The sequence below is a fragment of the Leucoraja erinacea genome, chromosome 33 (assembly GCF_028641065.1).
Source record: "Leucoraja erinacea ecotype New England chromosome 33, Leri_hhj_1, whole genome shotgun sequence".
NCBI lineage: Eukaryota > Metazoa > Chordata > Chondrichthyes > Rajiformes > Rajidae > Leucoraja > Leucoraja erinaceus.
Genome location: NC_073409.1, coordinates 12,232,888 through 12,255,516, shown reverse-complemented (window position 1 = coordinate 12,255,516; position 22,629 = coordinate 12,232,888). Strand labels below are relative to the sequence as shown.

Sequence of the window (22,629 nt, the reverse complement as noted above, 5' to 3'; positions counted from 1 at the left end):
GCCGTTTGGTAATCAGGGTCTACAATACTCCCATTACGAAAGAGTCAGGGTCAATTCTAGCAGTGCCTTGGTCCTTATAACGTATCCAACAACCCTGTAGCCCAGGCATTTTACATGGAAAAGCTCCTCACTGGGAACAATGTTTAATAGATTGTTACCGTACCTCGGTGCATAATCTTGTGCTTCTCCCGCAGGTAGGCCAGTCCCTTATTAACCTGTAAGGATCATAGTTTGGTTAAAAGCATTCCAACAGTTCAGAGCCCCTCTAATCGAGACTATATTAACCATTTGCACAAAATGCTGGAGCAACTCAGTGGGATAGGCAGCATCTCTGGATAAGGTCTGAAGAAGGGTCTCAACCTGAAAAAAATCACCCATTTCTTCTATCCAGGGATGCTGCCCGTCCCGCTGAGTTACTCCAGCATTTTGTGTCTATCTTCGATGTAAACCAGCACCCGCAGTTCATTCCAACGCATTAATCATTTACACGTTGCAAGTGTCTGTGCTTCCGTCAGGGAGACCAGCTCATGGTGGCCCAGCGCCCATCACCAGTGAGCAGGAGAGCAGACGCTAAACCTGACCTGGCTCCTGTTGCCAGGATTCCCTGGACATATCTGTACAATCAATAGACTCGTGTCTGCCTTTAGGTCGCAAAGGCAGACACAACAGTGGCTTCCAGGGGAGTGTATCCCTGCCTTGGTCTGAGTGTTTATAAAGGTGGAATGCCTGCTAACACAATGCAGCTCAGCGGGCAGAGCCATCGCCTCAAAGCCACCCAGCTTGTCACAACCTCTGCTGCTAAATTGTGTGGAGTTGACACGTTTTTACTGTGACCACGTGGGTTTCCTCCAGGGGGGTCGACACCTAAAACCAGGGACTGCGGTCTCAAAATAAGGGGTTGGCCAGTCAGGGGAGAGACGAGATGAAATTCCTTCACCCAGAGGATACAAATGAATGGATGTTTGGCCACTGAGTATTTTTAAGATGGAGATGGGTAGATTTTGGTGTTAAGGAATTCCAGGGATGTGGGGAAATGGTGCCGAGGTGGAATATCACAACGCGGATTCTAGTTAGGTAACACAGGTAACAAAGCATTTTCTATAGAGCAGTGGATTGTAGCATCACGTCTACCACTAATAATTCACATATTGATAGAGTGCGGCAGCGGGGAGTAATCCAATCATGGGATGGCAGATTGTCCTTCCTGGAGTTTGAAAAATCACTATTTCTGGAACAGTACGCTCCTGTACTGATTGTGTTATACTTACAGCTATGCTCACTTTGCCCAGGACTTCTTCTGTAATTCTTCCAGCCTTTTTTAGCACTTGATCCAATGATCCACCATCCTAGCAGCAAATGAAACGCGATAACCAGTCAGAGTGAACAAAACTGCTTGGTTATCTTATTGTCATGGTGTTTGCAGGGTCAACAACAGAATGTGATCACAGATATTCCTCTAGACCATCTTCAGTCCAAGACAATTAAATCCTGTTCCCAAGTGGTTCAGTTAAAAATTCATGTTTCTGTTTTGGGAATGAAGCTAAACATGGAATGTGGGGCTTTCAATGCAGAGGACAGGAATAGATGTTCTTATTCTACAGCAACTGAGTGGTGGTCAGAGCCCACAGTCGTGGACATGGTGGCCTGAATAATGCTGAGTCTGGGGATAGAGGGGGTTGCAAAAACTAGGCCAGGATTCCCTGCAACCGAGGTGGGGTTCAAGAGATCGGGGAACCAAATGGTAAATTGTTTGGAGAAGCTCGACCTCATGGCCAACACATTAGGAAAACCTAGCCGTTGAGTGAGGGAGAATTGCGGAGCTCTAATGTAATTAATTCTGGTAAAACAAAAATTTCAAATTTCATAAATGGATAGATTTTTGATAACCATTGGAATTAGGGGATATGGGGGAAAAAGGAAGTCAGTAGAGGGTGCAGGGACAAGAACATGTCAGTGGTGTATGGGAGTGATCCTGGTTGCTCCCAGGCAGACGTTTCCTGTGCCCAACAACTTTTCCCTGCATGAAATGCTTTGGGTTCTGTACCATGTGCTCCATGCAGATGCTGATCTCCCCGTCGCTGTAGAAAGCACCGTAGAATCCCACGATGTAGGGAGAATTGCACTCGTGCAGGACCTGAAGCTCTCGGATGATCTGGTTGCGAATGGCTGGCTTTATCTCCAGGTGGATCAGCTGTGAAGGGAAAAACACTCACTTAGTATTAGCCTCTTCTTTTCAAATCAAGACATCACATTCGAACAGCCTCCAGGAGTCAGCTCCTCTGATCTCCATCACCGTCTCCATCTACTCCCCTCCCAAGCATTAAACACTTTTTTTATTCACCCTAAACACTGTCTGTGGGAGTGAAGAACAGAAAATCATAGAAATAGGTGTAGGTCAGGCAGCATCTGTTATAAACAAAGAAAGAGAGTGAACTGAGAAAGTGGATGACTTTTCAACAGAACTTGCCAGTTCAAACAGAAGCTGGTTATCAGAAATTGTAGAATTCAGTCTTGGATACTCTGCCACAGAGAGTGTTGGAAGCAGAGCTACTGACATTTACTTCTGACATCAAGCAGAGCCATTGACATCGTTCACATCAAGAAGCATTTAAGAAGCGTCTGGATGAGAACTAAGTGCCAAAGGCTATACGGATACAGATCAAGTGCTGGAAGACACGATTAACATGTATGGGTACCCACTGATCATCATGGTGGTCTGACTGGCCTGTTCCATGCTGTATGAATCTGACAAGAAATAATTAATTCACCCAGGTTTAGGAGCTGGAGCTTGCAAATAGAGAGGAGAAAATTGGTGCTTTGGGAGAAAATTTGAGCTGTGCCACTAAAATGGGAGAGTATTCACATGATAAAGGCAGACCATGCAAGAGCTCAGGCACAAAGGTACTTTCCCAGGTGTGTGTGTGTCTCGGGTGTGTACAAGGATGAGCGTTTACACATGCCGCATGGAGCCAGGCACGACAGGGAAACTCCTACCAATGTAGATATACACACAGTGAACAACCAGTGTATGCGAGGGTCTGCACTCCGACTGTTCATCCCCACACGGGCCAGGTACACAGACACATTGTGGGTGTAGGGTGTAGTTACTAGTGCCATCTGCCCCTCACTGGGAAGCCTCAATGTGATAGAAAGGGGGAAACAAACCACCAATCCGGCCTTCAGGTCAGCGGGAAGGCGCCTGCTAGAACAGGAAGGAAGTGTGTTTTACCTTTCGGGCCATGATTAGGCCGGAGGGCTTGTGGGAGACCTTGAATACAACGCCTCCGTTGCCCGCACCCAGTTCCGAGATCTTCTCAAAGTCATCGTCCTTCAGCTCGCCAACCTTCTGCTTCTGAGTCAGAAAGGCCTCCAGCCGTTTCCGCTGTTGTTCGTCCAACTCGAGTTCTTCCAACTTCTTCTGCAGAGCTTCCAAATTTGTCCTAAAGTGTGCGGAAAATGAAACTTTTAACAAGACCGTATGCAATGGCATTGCATCAGCCCAAGCGCTTGAGGCCATATTGGGGTAACCAGGGCCGGGAGTAACATGTGGAGGAAGGGCAAGGATCATATTCTTCAACGTCACGAAGGGAGGTGGTGGTTACCCCTCCCCACTAGAACTCAAAACACACTTTTGTTCATTAAAATCTGGGCCACAAAATGTTTAAGAACATTTACCAGGGTAAAATAATGAGGCAGGGAGCAGGGAATAAAAAAAGACTAAGAGATTAAAGTGAGATTTGACCAGATGAAAACAGACAGATCAATAAACTGACATATAAGCCGCTTCAGGGTCTATTGATCTGTGTCAGACTGAATCTGTCCAGCTCAATGAGCCAAGATAAAGCAGCTTCCACTGGAAATAATCTCCCTTCGGTCCTCCATCACTAACTGGGACTTTTTCTAATTCAAAGAAAGAACGTTTCATAAAATAAAACAAGGAACCAAAAAAAAAGCAAAACACAAGTGAAAGCGGCAGGCACGGCCGGCAGCGGCCAAACAAAGAGAATAATTAGTTTGTGACACTGAGGTAGAAGAGGCAAAAGAATTTGAAGGAACAAAATTGGAGGCTGACAGAGAAAGGGGCAGCACTGTGGTAGAGATGCTGCCTTACAGCGCCAGAGACCCCAGTTTGCGTTCCTGACTACAGGTGCCGTCTGTATGGAGTTTGTACGTTCGTTCCCGTGACTGCGAGGGTTTTCTCCAGGGTCTCTGGTTTCCTCCCAAACTCCAAAGATGTACAGGCTTGTAGCTTCTGTAAATTGTCCCTAATTTGTAGGATAGTGTTCATGGGTGGGATGATGGCTGGTCGGCGCCAACTCAGTGGGTCGAAGGGTCTATTTCCATGCTGTGTCTCTGAAGTCTAAAGTTGTCTTGGGAGACCTCAAGGGGCCGAGAGTTGAGATTAGGAATACTTTGCCAGGTTGGCAATCCTAGCAACTAGGTTGCCAGGTTGCTAGGGTTCAATCCGAACACAGGTTGGATAAACAGCAGAAAAAGATGAACTCCCAGGGCTACAGACTTGTTGGAAGAGGTGGATGGGATTGACAAGAGATATTGCAACAAAGAGAAAGCATAAATCTAATGTGCCTAGTTGCCTCCTGCTGTACCATTTAATTGACAAAAGAAACAAGTACACTCATACAGCACCCTTCATCACTGTAGAATGGCCCAAACATCAACCACCGAGATACTTCCAGTGCAGGAGTTCAGCAACAAAACTTGGGGTCTTAAAAGCAAGGGTTGGGAAAGTGGAGGGTTAAGGTGCAGACTGAGACTGGGAGAGTTCCACACTCTCTGGGGACAAAATGGATCGCTACATCCCTACATCTCGATTTCAGAACAAACCCAAACCAATTAGGAGCAGACGAGGGCATTCGATCCAATTTGTGATCCCAGCTACAAAGACAGATGTGTTCAGCAATTCGTTCTTCCCCCGCACAATTAAAGTATGGAATAATCTCCACCCAACTATAGTTACCCAACCAGACGCAACTAAATTTAAAGTAGCTCTTTCTTCCCAATAACCCTTTCTGGCTTAAGCCCTCCCTTCACCAGTTTAAATTCCATTTGGAATATTTTGGAGGACCAAGAAACCAAGAACCAAGGAGTGGGGGCATCCTGCAGCATCATGCAGCCTGAGCTGTAGGAAACCTAACCAAGAAATGGAGGTTCGAGGCCAGTTCCAAACACGGCGCGGCTCGAGGGAGGCAGACACGCACGAACAAGACAAGAAAATAGGAACACAAGGCCATTTGGCCCCTCAAACCTGTGATTGTGCTCCAAGCCCCAATTCCTCTTCCAGTTCCCTGATCTTTCTAAAGTTGGAACTAGAGTATTTAATGGGGAAGCTGATAAGTCAAGGTTGCGTGTTTGATGTGACAATGAATAGGCATCGCTGCCTCAATGCCACACACCCAGGCTTTCAGGAGATGGAGTGAGGGCACTAGTTTTACTATCATCATCGACACATTTCATTGGAACAGCAGGTGGCAGTGTTTCCAATTCCGTCCAACAATACCCAGGATTCCCATCGCAAAGCACTCTGAAAACCAAATCCATTTATTATTTTGTTGAATCTTTCAACAAGAGCTGAGAGCGGCTCCCCGGATACGATGGAGTGCTTTCAATTAAAACAGCAGCCACGCTAATCCAAGCTGCGTCCCAGAGGAAATGACTCATTCATTTCTCCACAAGCCCCTGACTCAGATTTATCACTCACACTGTTACTCAACTTCAACATATGCCAAATTTCCTAAGCCTCTCTCCCGAAAACACCATCCCAGGGGACACGAGGCCTGAAACAACCGACTACGCAGAGGATCTCTTTCCTGACGTTGGGGTTACTGACAGTGATCACACCCATTCCTCCAGTTTCCGTGGTAACCAACACCAGATTTTGTGGCATGTAGCAAGCGGAGAACACTTGCACAACAATAGTTAGCGCACTTTCGAAATATTTCTTGCACTAAACATTCTCAGGATTTTCCAGCCTTCAAAGTACCAGAGTTACCACATATAAGTGTTGGACAGAGGACTGAAGCTTCTACACACGCACGCACTGCCCCACCGTGGAATACCCAGGGTTTTCCCCCCCCATGTGTGGGCGGTGTGTTGAACAGATATTGGTTTCAATGACAATCAGTAACTGGGATTAAAAGGGCTCCTACATTGGCCTCTCGTGGTGCAGAGGTCAGCTCCACTCCCCCGAGGGATGAAGGATTCAAGCGTCACCCACAGAACCAAGCACAGGACAATGTAGGCCGTGCTCTGGTGCCGTACAGGCCCGACACAGCTTCCACTTCCCTGATGGACAGAAGGGTTCTCATGGTTCAATGGTATCCCCATATTCCTCAAAACAGATTACACACTCGTTATTACTGTACCATTAATCTGAGTTTGCTGGACAAATAACTCCCTTGTTTTTGACATCTTACAGTCATTACACGTCAGATGCGTTTCATATTCTGTAAAGCATTCAGGGACAACCAGCAAGGGTCAAAGAAGATCCTACAAAAATGCAACTTCTTTTAGCAAATGGACATTGAGGGGACATCTGCCAGAGTCCCAAGGATTACCGTTCCCTGAAGGTTTAAGACCCAGCAACAGACTCAGTCTATAGAGGGAGAGCTGCATTCACTTCTGCATCAAGAGAGGGAACCCTGGGGCATGGGTTGTACCTGATGAGATGCCGCACCTTCAGAAAGGAGAACAAATGACAAAGTAAAGGCAGGCCCCAGGGAATGTTCATGCAATTGTCATCAATTCCAAAGGATATTAAAAAGTGAAACCTAAACAACTCAAGATGGCATCTGAACCTTCCCTCCCATCCATACCAACGAGCGACACTTTCAACGTAGAATCTCTACAATGTCCTCAGAGGATTGGACCTGCTTTGGACTCCCCCAACAACGTGAAACTACCATCCCAAAACCCAGTGCGATGTTCACCACTGCACGTCCTCAAAAACCTGGAAGATTCTCGAGGACAAGCCTCAGGCCCCACACACTGCTTTCACCCCCTGCGACACTTGCTATGCTAAATGGCCCATGACATGGTAATTGATCAATTACAAATGTACCCGCTTTTTATAAGCAGACCTGAGCAGAGAGATTATCTGTGCAGCCACTAGAATGGTCAATTATTTTCTAGTGCTGTCGTGATATCCTGTAGTTATCAGTGAACTCAGTGGTGTTGTATTCCCAGTCCTGATAAATCGCAGTAATGGTTTGTACATTCATACTCAGTACTTTGTCCACACACACAGCTTCCTGACATTCTTGAGATTAGGCGTAGATTGCCCAGAGGGAACGAGGTCTGTGTGGACAGGAAGGATGGCTCAGAACACTGAGCGAAAAAAGGATCAGTGCAGACTCATAGACTCACACGCATTACCCACCACACTTCATTACAGCCAAAGCCAAAAGACCACTCGACCCACTTTTCAGTAACCTACCTCTGACAGAAACAAGTGTTGAGGTCTATAGATTCCCTTTCTAGAATGAAATGCAGCAGTTAATTTACCTGCTAGACGCCACAGAGAGTCACGTGCACAAAGCCTTCATCGCTCTCAACAGCCATATCTGGGGTACACAAAAAAGCTGGAGAAACTCAGCGGGTGCAGCAGCATCTATGGAGCGAAGGAAAAAGGCAACGTTTCGGCCCGAAACGTTGCCTTTTTCCTTCGCTCCATAGATGCTGCTGCACCCGCTGAGTTTGTCCAGCTTTTTTGTGTACCTTCGATTTTCCAGCATCTGCAGTTCCTTCTTAAACACAGCCATATCTGGGCTTTGCCTCTAGCCAGATGACACCTCAAGGCACCTACCCACAGCTTGACAAACCAAAGTGCTTCACGACAAGCGATGCCCTTGCAAAATGTGATCACTGTTGGAACATGGCAAACACAAATCAATTTACAAGTAGCTTAAAAAAAAAAAAAGACCAGTTAATTGGGTGTTTTGTGCATGAACACTGGGATCCTATGAACCTATCCCATTGGCCTGGTCTTTCCTGTATCAAAGCAACAGAACATATCAGGTCAACATAAGCTCTATCTGAGAGGCAGCACCCGAGAGAGGTTTCAGGAAGCTCTGCCTCAGGAAGGGCAGCCAATATCACAGACCCACATCGCCCTGGCTATGCTCTCGACTTGCTGCTGCTGTCAGAAGGGCGGTGCAGAAGAACCATGACCTCAGGGTTCAAGAACAGTTTCTTCCCATCAAACATCAGGCTCTGGAACTACATGCATAGCTCCAATCAAACCCCTATTTTGCATAGCTTGCACTACACAGTTCGGCTTGCGACATTATGATCGGATGAATTAGTATGACTGATAATTTATTGTATCATTGTTTGCTGTATGTGTTTTGTGATGGTGTTGCGTTTAATGTGCCTGTAAAACTGCAGCAAGTAAAAATGTCATGGTTTCATTCCTTGTACATATGACAACAAAACACTCTTGATGATATAGTGCTCCTTTGGTACCACACCAAGGGGGCTTGTCTCAAGCGAGAGAATTTCTCCCATTGAACCACTGCCCGAACAGAATGAATAATATGAGGATCAAAGAGTTGGATGCGAATAGACAGCTCAAATAAAATGAATAAATTACTAATTTGTTTCTTGAAATCTCTCTCAAACAGAGTAGAAAAGCTTTGTTCTGGCTCATCTGTGGGGAAGCGCATCATCCCTTATTGAAGAAAACTTCTATCATCTGCTGAAACCAACATTTACATAACTAATGGTGTGGTAGAAACAGGAATAATTCATAAATATTCCCGCTGAATGCAGAACGAAAGAATATTAAGTGTCACATCAAGAACTGCCAGCAGGCTACATCCGATCCATTAGGGCTGGCATGTAAAGTGTGTTTAATTGGTTTGTTAATTGCTTATAATTTTAGTGGCCTTTTCCTCAAATTACCAACATTTCTGTAGCGTCAGTGACAATTGGTGATTCTGTCCAAGCTTTAACTGTGTTTCCATTGGGAATTCTGTTCCCACTAACGCAAGTTGAGCCCAGTGTTGAGCTGATGAATTGGGAGTAACTCCCATCCTGGACTTCATAAGTTCCCTCCAGGCAGACCGATAAATGTACCCAAAGCACTGTCACAAGAGTGTTGGGATTGAGTGGCAGCTCCAGCAGATGTGACAATGGTGCAATTGACATATTGAGCTGTTCATACATGGAGCTCCCAGCAGCACCTACGTAATAGCTACTTGCACATTTACCAATTCTGGATGGATATATTCCTGGGGAAGTACAAAGATTGGGGCAGTGGGTGACACAAGCCCAGCATCTGGGGCACAGATGTTGCAGGTGAACTAGTGGCATCAATTAGAGTTGTCCTCTGTCTGCTCCCCTCATCACACCCAATTGTAAACCCCAGCATCCCTGACAAAGCTCACTCACCCTGGCTATTTAAATTTTGGTCTTCACCATCATTCGCAGGGACTATGCACATTGTGCAAGACCCTTCAGCTGAACGACTCTGCCATTGTGCATCAGTCAGGCCATCAGGTCACCCCTGATGAAAATTCTGAAGCAGTATCTGGGAACGAGCATTTTACAAACTAAAGTTCCCTGTTTAAAATGCATCAACTTGGTCATTCACCACAGAACATCGTGTACTGAAGGAGGCATCAGATATCAGTAGTGGGAGGAAATTGTGATGTCTGCTACAATGAGGCAGGTTACACCACGTTCTCTGGCAGCGGCTGCTTGCAGTGTGCAGGGCTCCTCACTATACAGCAAAAACACAGAAAACTGGAGGCAATAGAGCAAGTCTCCACATCAATTTAAAGCCTGGATGGGGCAATCTGTTTGCCTTAAAGTGGCTGACAAACACACTGTTTATTCTTCCTTGCCTTGCTGCTTCATTAGGTTTCTGTTTCTCAGTCTCCTCTTTTGGTGAAGTTTCAGCCCAGGTTTGGTGAAGCACCACAGACGCCATCAGGCACAGCTTGGCAGCACAGCGCCTGACATAGCCAGGAATTCCAGCAACAGCCTGGACTTATGGTGGAGTCAGTCGTCGAGTCGGAGACGGAGCAATTTTGGTGCTGCTGGAGTCAGAGTCGGTAAAAAAGTCCCGACTCCGACATCAACATAAATTTCAGAGACTACGATAATTGGAAAAAATCTTACTTTTTAAACATACCGCACACTTTATTTCCACCCAGAAAATGAAAAATCACATCGGCGCTGTCATCTGGCGGCAGAACGACGAGAAACAAAACGTAAACAAACGCCATCACCAGCTGATTTCCCTCCTACCTGCTACTGAGTGAACATGCCTGGATAATTTCTGAATTCAAAAGGGAAATTTAGTCATTCATTTATGGGGAAATGTATTATAAATGAATACAGATTACGAAAATTTCCATGATTTACTGCAAAAAAAAAATCGTCAGTGATGATTAATTAGTTCTTAACAGCAGTAAACACTAGTCTTGGCAAAGCGTCAAAGAATTTGGTAATTTTTCGTCAATACAAACCATAATTTCTACTTTCAGTTGGATGCTTGACACAATATTCTAGGTTAAAAGGTTAGTAAGGGGTTGAGTAATGACGAGAAAAAAAAGATTAATTCTCATTTAGGAAAAAGTATAGTGAACCCCCAAACTAACGCGGACTGCGTTCCCTTGACCCCCCCCCCCCCCCCCCCTTTAACCTAACCTAAACGGGGGGGGGGGGGGGGGGGGGTGGGGGGGGGCTGCGTCCCCTTGACCCCCCTAATCCCTTAAAACAAATTTCCTCAGATTATTTAATTACCAATGAATAGAGACTACTAAAGTGAGTTAGTAAAGGCAAGTAAAGTATGTCAGTTCTTCCGCAGGTAGTTACTGTACTTTAGCCCCATATTTTGTGATGTATAAAAGATGTTAATAATTCCATATCAGGCACTATTCATTCACCAATGTCATTAATTCTTTTCTTTTACAGGAAAAAAAGAGTTAATTCAAAATTTCCCAAGTTAGCAAGGTTGAAATCCAAAGCTCCCTTCTCAATGGCAAAGAAAACTCCAACCAGATTTAATATTTTACAATAACTACAGATGAAAAACATTTTGTATGGCAGTCTACGATAGAAGATGATGACAGTGAAAGATTGTGTGAAACAAAACTCAGTTGTTTCTCCGGCTCTGATAAAAATGCTCCAACAAGAACTTCAAATTTGAAACATTTGTAGCGATTCCACCGTAAAATTTTAGATGTTGCAAATGAGAAAGATACAAGAACCAATAAAAATCGTACAACTATATTAAAGTCAGCAAAAAAACTAATCTCCTGAGGGACAATCCGGACAAGCATCAGTGCCAAGGTTCATTACTACAATGTAACAGTAACAAAGACCACAGAAATGTTTAAGAAACACCTTATCGAACTTGTTGTAAGAAATGGTGTAGCCTTAACTTGATTTCCACAGCCAGCCTTTCTAGGCCTAAATGGTGAAATGGCTAAGAAACTACGAGTTTCTCTGGCAAGGGAGAGCATCTGAAACTTATACTTGAAGAAGCCAAGAATGAAAAGGAAAAGCTTTGAAAAACTCTAAAGGGGTAGTTCATGTTCATTAAAATGTTTGCCACCACTCGTCACAGGGTTAACTAATTTGCCATCAATGCTAGATTTGTTGATGAAAACAATAAAATAGTAACTCGGACATTAGGACTAAAGGACACCAAGGCACATCATGAGAGCATTTATCTCCAGAACTTAGTGGAATAAATTTTGAAAGATTTTGAGATTAACAAAGACCAGATTCTGTGCATTATCACTGATAAGTTATGGAACGTCTATAAGATAATAAAAAGCCTGAGGAAATGTTTCAGGTCGGTCCTTCTTCAGACTGATGGAGTAGAGGAGTGAGAGCCAGCGTCAGTACATTTCACAGTATGTTTTCCCTACCGTCAAGCAGGAGGTACAGAAGACTGAAGTCCCACCAGGTTCAGGAATGGCTACTTTCCTATAAACACCAAGTTCTTGAACCAATTTGCACAACCCTAATCCATCTCAACAAAGGAATACTATAGTCCACCTCTTGCACTACCAAGGACTAGTTTTTTTCCCCCAATAACATCTTTGTTATTGCAGATTTTTTCTTTTACTGTCTTGCAGAATTTATATCGCGTGCTGTCTGAGTTTATGTGCCTGGGGTACTATGCAAGCAAAAATGTTTATTGTAGCAGTACTTTACCGTACATGGGCACATGTCAATAAACTCAACCTGACTGGATAATGATTTCTGACAGGCTCTTTGACTATGGGTCTATCGCACCAAGTTCAATCCTGCCCATGCCATCATATGGTCTGACATGCAGGATTTACAAGGCAGAGATTAAACAATAAGGGCCACAGCTAAATATCAACTTTCTGACCATGGGGCTGGGCCAGTAGTGGCTTATTGCTGCCATTGACAGGCACTAAAACATCTCCCATTTGCCCATCCACGCTCCTCAAAACCCAAATCGGTTGATAAGTCATCTCAATGCTTGTTACTTCATAAATTCTCTTGTGGGGTGTATTGAGAGGAGTTGCCAAGCCAAAGATGTTATATCAATACAAGTTACAGTTGTCAATTTAAATAATATATAAGCTACAGGAAAAACCACCGCTACATTGAAATATTAAATCACAAAGGTCTTGGAATAACAACAGCTTCCACACATGGTGTTATATTCCGTGCAACGGTGAAACACGTGGATATGGTATAATAATGAAAGGATGCACGAGTTGAAGATTTGGTTGTCATGACATCGTCTGGTACTATAGAACTGAAGTTGCCAAGGAGATTAGATAATTGCTTTTTTAAACACATACTGTTCTATGTAAATGATTTAAACCTTCCTCTTGGAGTTTTTGGAAACGGAATCACTCTTAATTTTTTTTTTGATAATCAGTTTCCACAGTGAAAAATCAGCTAACGAGGAATTCTCTATAGCTAATGGGTCTTTGCTGGTCGCCAGGCATCAGGAGAATCATTCGGAAGCCACAACATTTATCTTTTGCAATGCCAGGTCCTTGGCTTGCAAACTGGGGATGGGGAAGAGGCACTAAGAGAAGCAATTCTTTCTAAGTGCTTAGAAATCGAGTGGAGAATGGGAGGGGGTTATGGATGAACAGGACCCTCTGAAGTGGGATACATCACATTTGGGACTCTCTTTAAAAGATCAATGCCAACCCAACCGCATCTCCCTGACCCATTCACCATTTCTCCAACTCCTTTATTCTACAAAACTTAATTTTGGAAGTTCTGATTGACTTTGATATCCGAAGCCATCAGTGGGTGCCTGGGGAGAGAATTTTAAAAACCTTAACTGCTTCCTCCCCCCCCCCCCAGGAATAAATGGCCTAAACCACCTAGCTCTGATTTTAGAATTGCATCCCCTCATTCTTGATTCCCTATTAGGAGAAATAGTTCTTCATTATCAAGCCCACCCAATCTGTCCATCATTTTAAACATCTCACCCCTCAGTCTTCTGCAGTCCTTTTACGTCAGGTCCTGTGACCCAGCACGTTCAGCCAGTGCAGCATTTTAGGGACTGAGCGTTGCTGATACAGCCTCCAACCCAGACAAAGCAGATCTCACGACCACCAAGGTCCAACCACTGGGTGGAGAACCCTGTCCCATGCTGTCGCTGCTGTGAAAATATTACTGAGGATATAATTGAGGAAGGGTGGAAGAATCACAGAGCCAGGACGCCACAGCTCACAGCTCACTTCTCTGGAAAATTATACCAAATGAACCAGACTCGGAGCTAGGATTAAGGGAGAGTTCACAAACGTGTTTACATATGAACACAAATTAAGAGCAGTAGTATGCAACGTTCAAGCATTCGCTGCCATATAACAAGGTCACAGCTAATCTGGGTGTAACCTTAACTGCACATTCCTACCTACAGCAAGCTTTCACCTCTGGATACCTGGGAACAAAGTGTTGAAGTAACTCAGTGGGTCAAGTAGCATCTCAGGCGAATATGGATAGATGACATTTCAGGGCAGGGCCCTTCTTCAGATTAATAGTAGAAGGGGGCAGAAAGCTGGAAAAGAGGCAGGGAACGAGGCGAGTGTTAGTTAGGTGGATACATGAGGGGGGGGATCCCAGACCATGTTCCGGCCTCACCCGATTTCCAGCCTTCTTTCCCCTACTACTATTAGTCGGAAGGTGTGACCCGACCCAAAAATCTTGCCTATCCATGTCTTCCAGAGGCGTTGGCTGACCCACTGCAGACTTTAATGGGGGCAAGCCGTGCAGAACACTGACTGAAGCTCCAAAGCTCAACGTGTTGCAACAGGGAGCATTTGCTCAGGAATTCCCAAACAGATGAATTCCTGAGCCTGGCCAATCACAGCCCCGGGCAGCAAGTGCCATCCAAACCAGTTGCATTCCAGTCTCAAGAACAAAATACAATTCTCAGCAGTGAATTAAGACCAAACCGAAGATCACCACTTCCAGCGACTTTGTTTTACAACCAAAGATTGCCCTACACCACTTTGAAGGCCAGGTAAACACTCGAGGGAAAATTGTGGATTAGTGAAGAAAATGTTTAGAATGCACAGGGACAGAGATCGAGTATGATCAGTATTGGTGGCCTGCTCGACTGAGCAGTGACTGGGGGGGGTAACCAAACACCAATGTGGTTCAGTCACATGCCAACCTGTGGTGGGTACTGGTTCACAGGACATGTCAAGTTGCTGCCACCTTTGGGCAGAAGGTACAGAAGCCTCAAGTCCCACACCGCTAGGAACAGCTACTTTCCCAAAACTATCCGGTTCTTGAACCAACCTGCACAACAACAGAAATATGTTCAACAACATAAAGGATATTATGCATCACCTCTTTCTCGACCTTGGACTTCTTAATTTTGTTAAATTGTGTTTTTTCACTAACATCTTGTTTTTTGGCAGTGTCCTTTTTATTTTTACAGTCTTGCAGAATATTGTGCTTTGTGTGTTTGTCTGAGTATGTGCCATCAATACTGCTGCAAGCAAGATTTTCATTGTATCTACACCACACCCTACTTGTGCAGATGACAATAAACTCGACGTCCGGTCCATAGAACTTCACCAACGTCTTGCATTTATACAGTAAAATGAAGATGTACTTCACAGGAACGAGCTGACCACAAGCCACAGGTGGAGACAAGTGCTGAGTCAAGGAGATAGGTTTTGAGCAGAGGGGAGAGGCTGAAGGTTTTCACAGGGAATGTCCAAGCTCGGAGCCCCGGCAGCTGAAGGCACAGTCACACCCACCAGTGGTGGAGCCATTAATGTGAATGTGATGTGAAGAAGCTAGAGTTGGATTGGTGGAGAATCCTCAGAACTACACGCCTGGCGAGGGGCAAAGAATGACGTGAGAATACGAACAAACATGTTAACACAGAAGCGTTTAAAGGAAGAAGGCAGCCCTGTAACCATTTGAATTGAGGGGGTAAATATAAAATGACATTTCTTCGTTAGTGTTAATGAAATGAGGTGTGGAAAGGACCAAGGTTTCGCCAGTATTTGTAGGAACCGACACCCGGCTGCATAGCTGGATCAAGTTCACACTGTCACGAGATGGAAAGGAGAGGCGAGATACCCAAAATAAACAGTCACTCCCTGACATGAGGCACAGTTCTGATTCCAACAGAGTCATATCACTTACATAATTCAAACAGATCACTTCAGCAAATGATGTGCAGTCTCAAGTGCTCGAGGTCACCGTGACAAGTGGTTCACCCTCTGCCCATAACCTCCACACTTGTGGCACAGCTGGTGGGTGGGGTTGTAGTGGTGGAGGGAGGAGTGCTGATTAAACACCAGAACTCTGTTCTCTTAGCTCGTGAACTTTCGTACCAGCAATTAATGTTTTTGGCACTGAAGGAGGGCTGCATAACACGAGTGCAAAATTCATTAGCCAGAGGGAGATCATTCTGTTGAAATCATTGCCACAGATAACTGTGGAGACCAAGTCATTGGGTTTTTTTTGTTTTTTAAATAGAGATTGATAGGTTCTTGATTAGTATGAATGTCAAAGGTTAAGGGAGAAAGCAGAAGAACAGTATTGAAAGGGAAATATAGATCAGCCATGATTGAGGGGGCAAATGGCATAATTCTACTCTGTCTTACGATCAGCCCCCAGCCACCAGTGTAAATGTTGAATGTTAAGTTTCTTTTGAAGATAGGTACAAAGTGCTGAAGTAACTCAGCAGGTCAGGCAGCATCTCCGGAGAAAAATGATGGGTGACGTTTTGCATTGGGACCCTTCTTCAGGCTAAACTCTCTGCCTCTCTCCCCACCTTACCCAAATCCTTCCTTCCTGAAACGCCTCAGCCAGACCTATTAAGTCCCCAAGCAACGCTGAATTGGAACTGACATTGATGCCAGGAAACAAGGACAACCTCCTGGATGCTATCAAACGGAAGAGAACGCCAGGAACAACAGATTTAAATGATGTCATAGAGCGATACATCGTGGAAACAGGCCCTTCGGCCCAACTTGCCCTCTATTGCCAACATGTCTCGGCTACATTAGACCCACCTGCCCGCGCTTGGTCCATATCCCACCAAACCCATCCCATCCATGTACCTGTCTAACTGTTTGTTTTAAACGCTGGGATAGTCCCTGCTTCAACTACCTCTGGCAGCTCGTTCCATACACCCATCATGCTTTGTGTGAAAACATTACCCCTCAGATTCCTCTAAATCTTTTCCCCTTCACCTTAAACCTATATCCTCTGGTCCTTGATTCACCTACTTTGGGCAAGACTGTGCATCTACCTGATCTATTCCTCTCATGATTTTATACACCTCTATAAGATCACCCCTCATCCTCCTGCTCTCCAAGGAATAGAGTCCCAGCCAACTTAACCTCTCCCTGTATCTCAGATCTTCTAGTCCTGGCAACATCCTTGTAAATCTTCATGTACCCTTGACAAAACATGTCCTATAACATGGTGCCTAGAACTGAACACAATACTCTAAATGCAGCCTCACCAATATCTTATACAACTGCAACATGACCACCAAATGGATAATGCTTTCCACATTTGATCAATGCAACTTGTTCACATTAACACCTTCAGACACGTAATAATCCTGGTGAATCTGCTACAAACAAGTACCTCACTGCTAAGAACTGTTTACATCACCATTGAGCGTCTACAACAAAGGCAGCTTTAAGAGATATGCAAATTTTGACAGGTGCCAGATGGTGAAATGCAAGAGGCAACCTCCTAAAGTGCAGCTATCAATTACACTGCAATCACGAATCACCCTCGTGGATCAATCAGTTTACCCAAAATGGCAGTCACAGCAAGTAGCACTGCTATCTAGAAGCATTAACCTTCCAATAGCCTGTGCACTAATGCACAGCCTTGGTCCAAACATGAGCCAAAGAACTAATTTCAAAGGAGAGTGTGACTACCATTGATATCAAGACATTTGATAATGCAAAAAATAAAGTGCTTGAGGAAATTAGCATACGATTCAACATCTAAAGTTCCTAGTGTCAACATTTGACAAAGTGTGGCTTCCACAAACCCTGGTGAAACCATGGTCAGCTTGCACAAAGGGGAAATGGCACCAACTGCTGGTGTCATACAAAGGAAGATAGCTGTGACCCCAAATCAATCATCCCAGACCCAGGACCCCACTGCAGAAGTTCCTCAGGGCAGTGTCCAAGGTCCAACCACTTCAACTGCTTCATCAATGACCATCGGTCAGAAGTGGGGATGTTCACCGATGATTGCACGATGGTCAATTCTGTTGACAACACCTTAATGAACAAGTCCATGGCTGCCTGTAGAAATTCCTAGACAATATTCAAGTGATAAGTAACACTCAGATCAGGTGATGGCTACCACCAATAAAAGAGACTCAGGCCACATGTCCTCGACATTCAATGTCATTACCATCGCTGAGGCCATCAACATCCTAGGGGTCACCAATAACCAGTCCGAACCAGGCACATAAATGATGCTGTAGCTAAAAAAGCAGATACATCTTGCAGCGTGACTTACTCCCTAATATCCCAAACCTTTCCCACCATCCAACCGAGTAGAATTAGAGCTTACAGCATTCTCAATATTTATGGACAGCTGTGACCCATGGTGGCAATGCCAGTATTTTTTTTAAAACCCATTTTTAACTGCCCTTCAACAGAGTGACTTGTTGGTCTATTAATGACTAACTACACAGACCAGGTAAAGACAGCAGATTCCCTTCTCTGGAACAGATGACCACGTAAATTGGTTCAAAATGACAATCCAGTGGTTTTACAATCACCAGTACTAGAACCAGCTCTATAACCATGTTTATCGAACTAAAAGCATATTACACAGCTGCCTTGGGGTGACATTCATTTCACTGGGACCAACAGTGCAGTAACTAAACCAATGTCTTGCTGCTGCCCAGAAATTGTTGGCTGTTCTTTGTTGGGGAATGAGGGGTATACATGGAAATTACACCTTTCCACATTTTTCAGCACTTTCCTGCCACAATGTAGATGCTGCTGATTGCTGGAGGCACACAGGCTGCAACAAAGCAGTGACAGAAGCCACATCGAGCAAGACGGGGGAGAATTTAATTTCTCATCCTGAGGTGGGATCTATTACAGCCCGAGATCTAGCTCGACATTTGCTTCTGCAAAGGAAGGCAATACCAGTTGTACAGCAATCAGGGTGTGTGCGCTCAAGTACCTGAACCCAGAATAGGACTGAAAAGTACCGTAGAAAATCAAACTTGCGGTCATTACTTCCTCAGGTAAAGTTTGAAAACTACCCTGCTGAAAATTTCCTGGTAGCTACGACAGATAACATTTCATTATTCAAGAAGACTGGAACCGAAATGTCCACTGGAGATGATCAATATTAAATGGTTCCCTGGGGGAATGTTCTCTTGATGGCCTGTCAGCATAGTCACTTTCCAGAATGATTATTTCCACAGAGGAACAAACTATTATCCATTTGATGATTACTTAATTCCCAGAATTTTCTTTTTTAACATTTTTATTGTGCAGACATGCATACCTGCAGTTTCATTGCAGTTAAGACTTGAAATATGTGGCAACCGTCCACCAAATATTTCTTAGATTAAGTAAAGCTGATCCCTACTTCAGCGAGCTCGTCATAAGTAAATATTTTTGCTACAAATACAGTGCTGTGTAGCAGTTGCAGCTGAATACAGGGTCACCAGCACAAACAGAAAATTAGCAGCTCTGCTCTGCCATTTGATAAGGTTGTGGCTGATCTGACTGACCTCAACTCCATGTTCTCACCAACCTACGGTAACTTTTCACCTACTTGTTTATCAAGAACCACTCCATCTTTAAAAACTGCAAAGACACTTCAGTAACATCGTAATTTGTTTCAGATTCTCAACCACATTCTTGAGCAACCCACTGGCATTTCTCCTGTTATCTGGTACACATCCTCATACACCACCTGCACAAATGAGCAGTGCAATTTGAATTCACATCTTCAGATTAATAGGATAAGTCACTGGATGACAGTCCAATAGATAAACACAATATCTCTGTATCTTAAAGTAGGAATTAAATAACAGAAATGTAAAAACAAGATAGGACCTACAATTTTTTATTTTATTTAGACAGTTCCAGCTACGTATCCCAGCCTATAATGTAGAAAACAAGAATGGGACAAGGCCATTCAGCCCTTCAGATCTCCTTCACTATTCAACATGATGGTGGTCATGCACCCATCTCAGTACCTTGTCACTGCTATTCCCCCCAGATCCCTTGATCGCTTTGTCAAACAAAACCATTTCAGTGCAACTTGGTACACATGATAATGACAAACCAATACAGTCAAGAAATATGTCCAATTCCTTCTTCAACATGTGACTTGGCTTCCAGTCTTGTGGTAGCAATTTTCACAGGCTCATCACCCACTGGCTGAAGAAATCTTTCCTAAACCTCCTTATCTTGAGGTGTCAACCCTGGTTCTGGACTCTCAATATTGGGAAACCCAATAGGTGTCTAGTCCAAAGAATTTTAGTTTTCTATGAGATTCTTCTAATCCGTGAATGCGGGCCTAATTTACCAAATCTCTCCTCTTTCAGAGATTATTCCAGTAAACCTTCCAAGGCAAGAATATATTTCCTCTGAGACAAAATTACATACAAACTCCAGGTCGGGTCTCACTAAGTACTTGTACAGCAAGACAACTTTGGATCTGCTATAAAGTCCCACTTACCATTTGCCTTCCCACCAGTTTTCTGTGACCGGTGAACAAAATCAATCAGGTCTTTTGCACCTCCCCCCATCCCAGTCAATTACCTTTCATATAATAAAGCATTTCTGATTTTAGAAAGAAAGTGGATAACATCACATTTATCTATATTGGATCTGTCATGCATTTGTCCTCTCACCCAACTTGTCTAAATCACAGTGGAGCCTCTTTGCATCCTTCTTGCATCTTACACTTCGATCAGGAGTGTGCTGTTTGCAAACCTGGAGATGTTCCGTTTAGAACCATGTCTAAAACATTGATTTTTATAGCGAGTAGCTAGAAAGCGTTGATCAAGCATTGATCCCTGCAGCACCACCTAATCAAAATCCTTCTGGAACTCCAAATGTACCACATCCACTGGCTCTCTGTCGATTGTAAAACCTCCATTCTCAAGTAGTCCAGTACAATAACCCTGTCATAATCCCATACTGACTTTGACCAATCCTATTAATACTTTCCAAGTGTTCTGTTATTGTAATTTAACACTTATAACCAGCCAGGTTTTGCCCCACCCAATCCCTTTGCCAGGTTGCTTCCCCCAACTCCACTCTGCAGGGACCCAACGCGAAACGTCGGCTGGTCATTTCCTCCATAGACGCTGCCTGACCCGCTGAATTCCTCCAGCAATTTGTATTGTGCTTAAGATTCTAATATCTGCAGTCTCCAAAGTATGTGTTCAATTGTTCTGCCATTTCTCTACTCCCAAATAGGATGTCCCCCCTTTTCTGACCGTAGGGGTCTCTAGTCGAGCTACTAAACTTTCTGTACTTGAGGGTGAGACTTTGCCTGACCACAACCCCTCCTGCCGTGACCACGCTGCACAGTGACAGGGTTCCCCATCGGGGAGTGGCCCGGAGTCGGACCCTCGGTTTCCACGGACAGCGACGAACACTGTGAACTGCAACGCCTGAGCCACCTCACAGCCACCGCGGGCCCACATCAAACCCCGCCCGGTCTTGCGACCAGGTTTGCTCCCTGGTCGGGAATTGACAATGCCCAAAGGATCAGAATTCCCGTCCCATTCATTCCCAACGGCAATCAGCGGCGTCGCCTCCGTGAACACTACTTATAAACAGCGGCTGCTGGGACTGAGCTCTCTTACTCTGCGGAAGTGGTGCCGTTGATTGCTGATCCATCGGGACTCGGGTGCAGCTGAATGGGTCCCGGCTTCTTCTTGGGCATGGTGACCGAGGTTGGGTGCTGGCCTGAGCGCTGTCGGAGCTGGGTGCTGCCCTGCGTGTACACACACGTGTGGGTACGAGTGTCGCCCCTCCTGCCGCCGAGCCGAGCCGAGCCGACCTCTCCCGTCCCTCCTGCTTCACAATCTCAGTTCCGCCTGTGTTGCCGGCGGATCACGGAGGCGCCGCCTTCCCCAGACCCGATCCGTGCGCTGTCTCCCTCCGCCCGTCGTGCCGCCACAAGTGTAGCAAGTGGCTGCTGTTGCTGTTTCTGCCGCCCGCCCGCCTCTTTGTATCCAGTTGCCCGCAGCCGGCCGCTACACATCCCCCCCCCCCCCGCCCGCCTCGGAAATGCGTCAGCGCTTCAGCTGAGTGCTCAGAGCTCGCCAGAGCCAACCGCACGACCGCGGAATAGCTGTTGCTGGAGGACAGGGTGCTAAACCAGGAAATAAATAATTACAAACGATGTAAATTGGGAAATGTAAACGGTAACTGCGCAACTTCACTTGAAAAAAGACACGTTAGACGCCAAAACTTCGGATGTTCAATTGATAAGTCTATAAAGTGGATTTCTGTGATCCCCATTTGCTGACATTTTGCGTTCACCAAATGTCACTATTCCCCAAGATTAACGTTGTGTCCAAATCTGCACTGTATTTGAAATGCTGTAAACATAGTTCCCTCCCATGTGGCCAACAGGGGGAGTGTGGTCGCAGCGTGACATGTTGACATAGGAAATCTCCTTTCTAATGCGATTGTGGGAAATAATAGAAATGTGATCATTACGATGGACATGGGGATCATACCTTTAAACCTAGGGCTTTATACTGAGCGAAGCACTTGAGAAGTGCAGTTAGAAAAAACAGAAGGAATCCGTTCAGATGTGGGCCCATGCCTTCCCCTGCAAGCATCCAGGTCAGCCCATTCATCAGGTCTTACCTTGTGCAAAACGCAACAGCAAACAATCTTCCATCATACTTTCATGCAATCACAGTTACAACTAGATCAGCCATGATCTTATCAAAATGACAGAACAAGTTTGAGTGGTCACATGGTCAACTGACCGAAAACATGTGCAATGTCGGAGACACTGCTCCTGCTTTCTCCAGCATCCCAAATCCAGCTCCTGTTCTACACCTGGTCAATGTATGGGCTTCGACCCTCAAAATAAGGGAGGGGATTCCACGCCAGTGGGTCACATGAGTGGCAAGGTGGGGGAGGGGGGGGG

General features: G+C 45.0%; 1 protein-coding gene across 1 annotated transcript in view; it reads right to left on the bottom strand.

The window, feature by feature from the left end:
• map2k1 (mitogen-activated protein kinase kinase 1) overlaps window positions 1–21,683 on the bottom strand; it is a 30,436-nt gene extending 8,753 nt beyond the window's left edge. The window contains exons 1-5 of the mRNA XM_055661355.1: window positions 21,326–21,683; window positions 3,230–3,440; window positions 2,045–2,191; window positions 1,269–1,346; window positions 164–215 (exon numbers count right to left, since the gene is read on the bottom strand). Of these exons, the coding sequence (XP_055517330.1) occupies window positions 164–215; window positions 1,269–1,346; window positions 2,045–2,191; window positions 3,230–3,440; window positions 21,326–21,405 (568 nt within the window). The 5' untranslated portion in view covers window positions 21,406–21,683. The remainder of the gene's footprint in view (window positions 1–163; window positions 216–1,268; window positions 1,347–2,044; window positions 2,192–3,229; window positions 3,441–21,325) is intronic.
• Window positions 21,684–22,629: the final 946 nt, after the last annotated feature.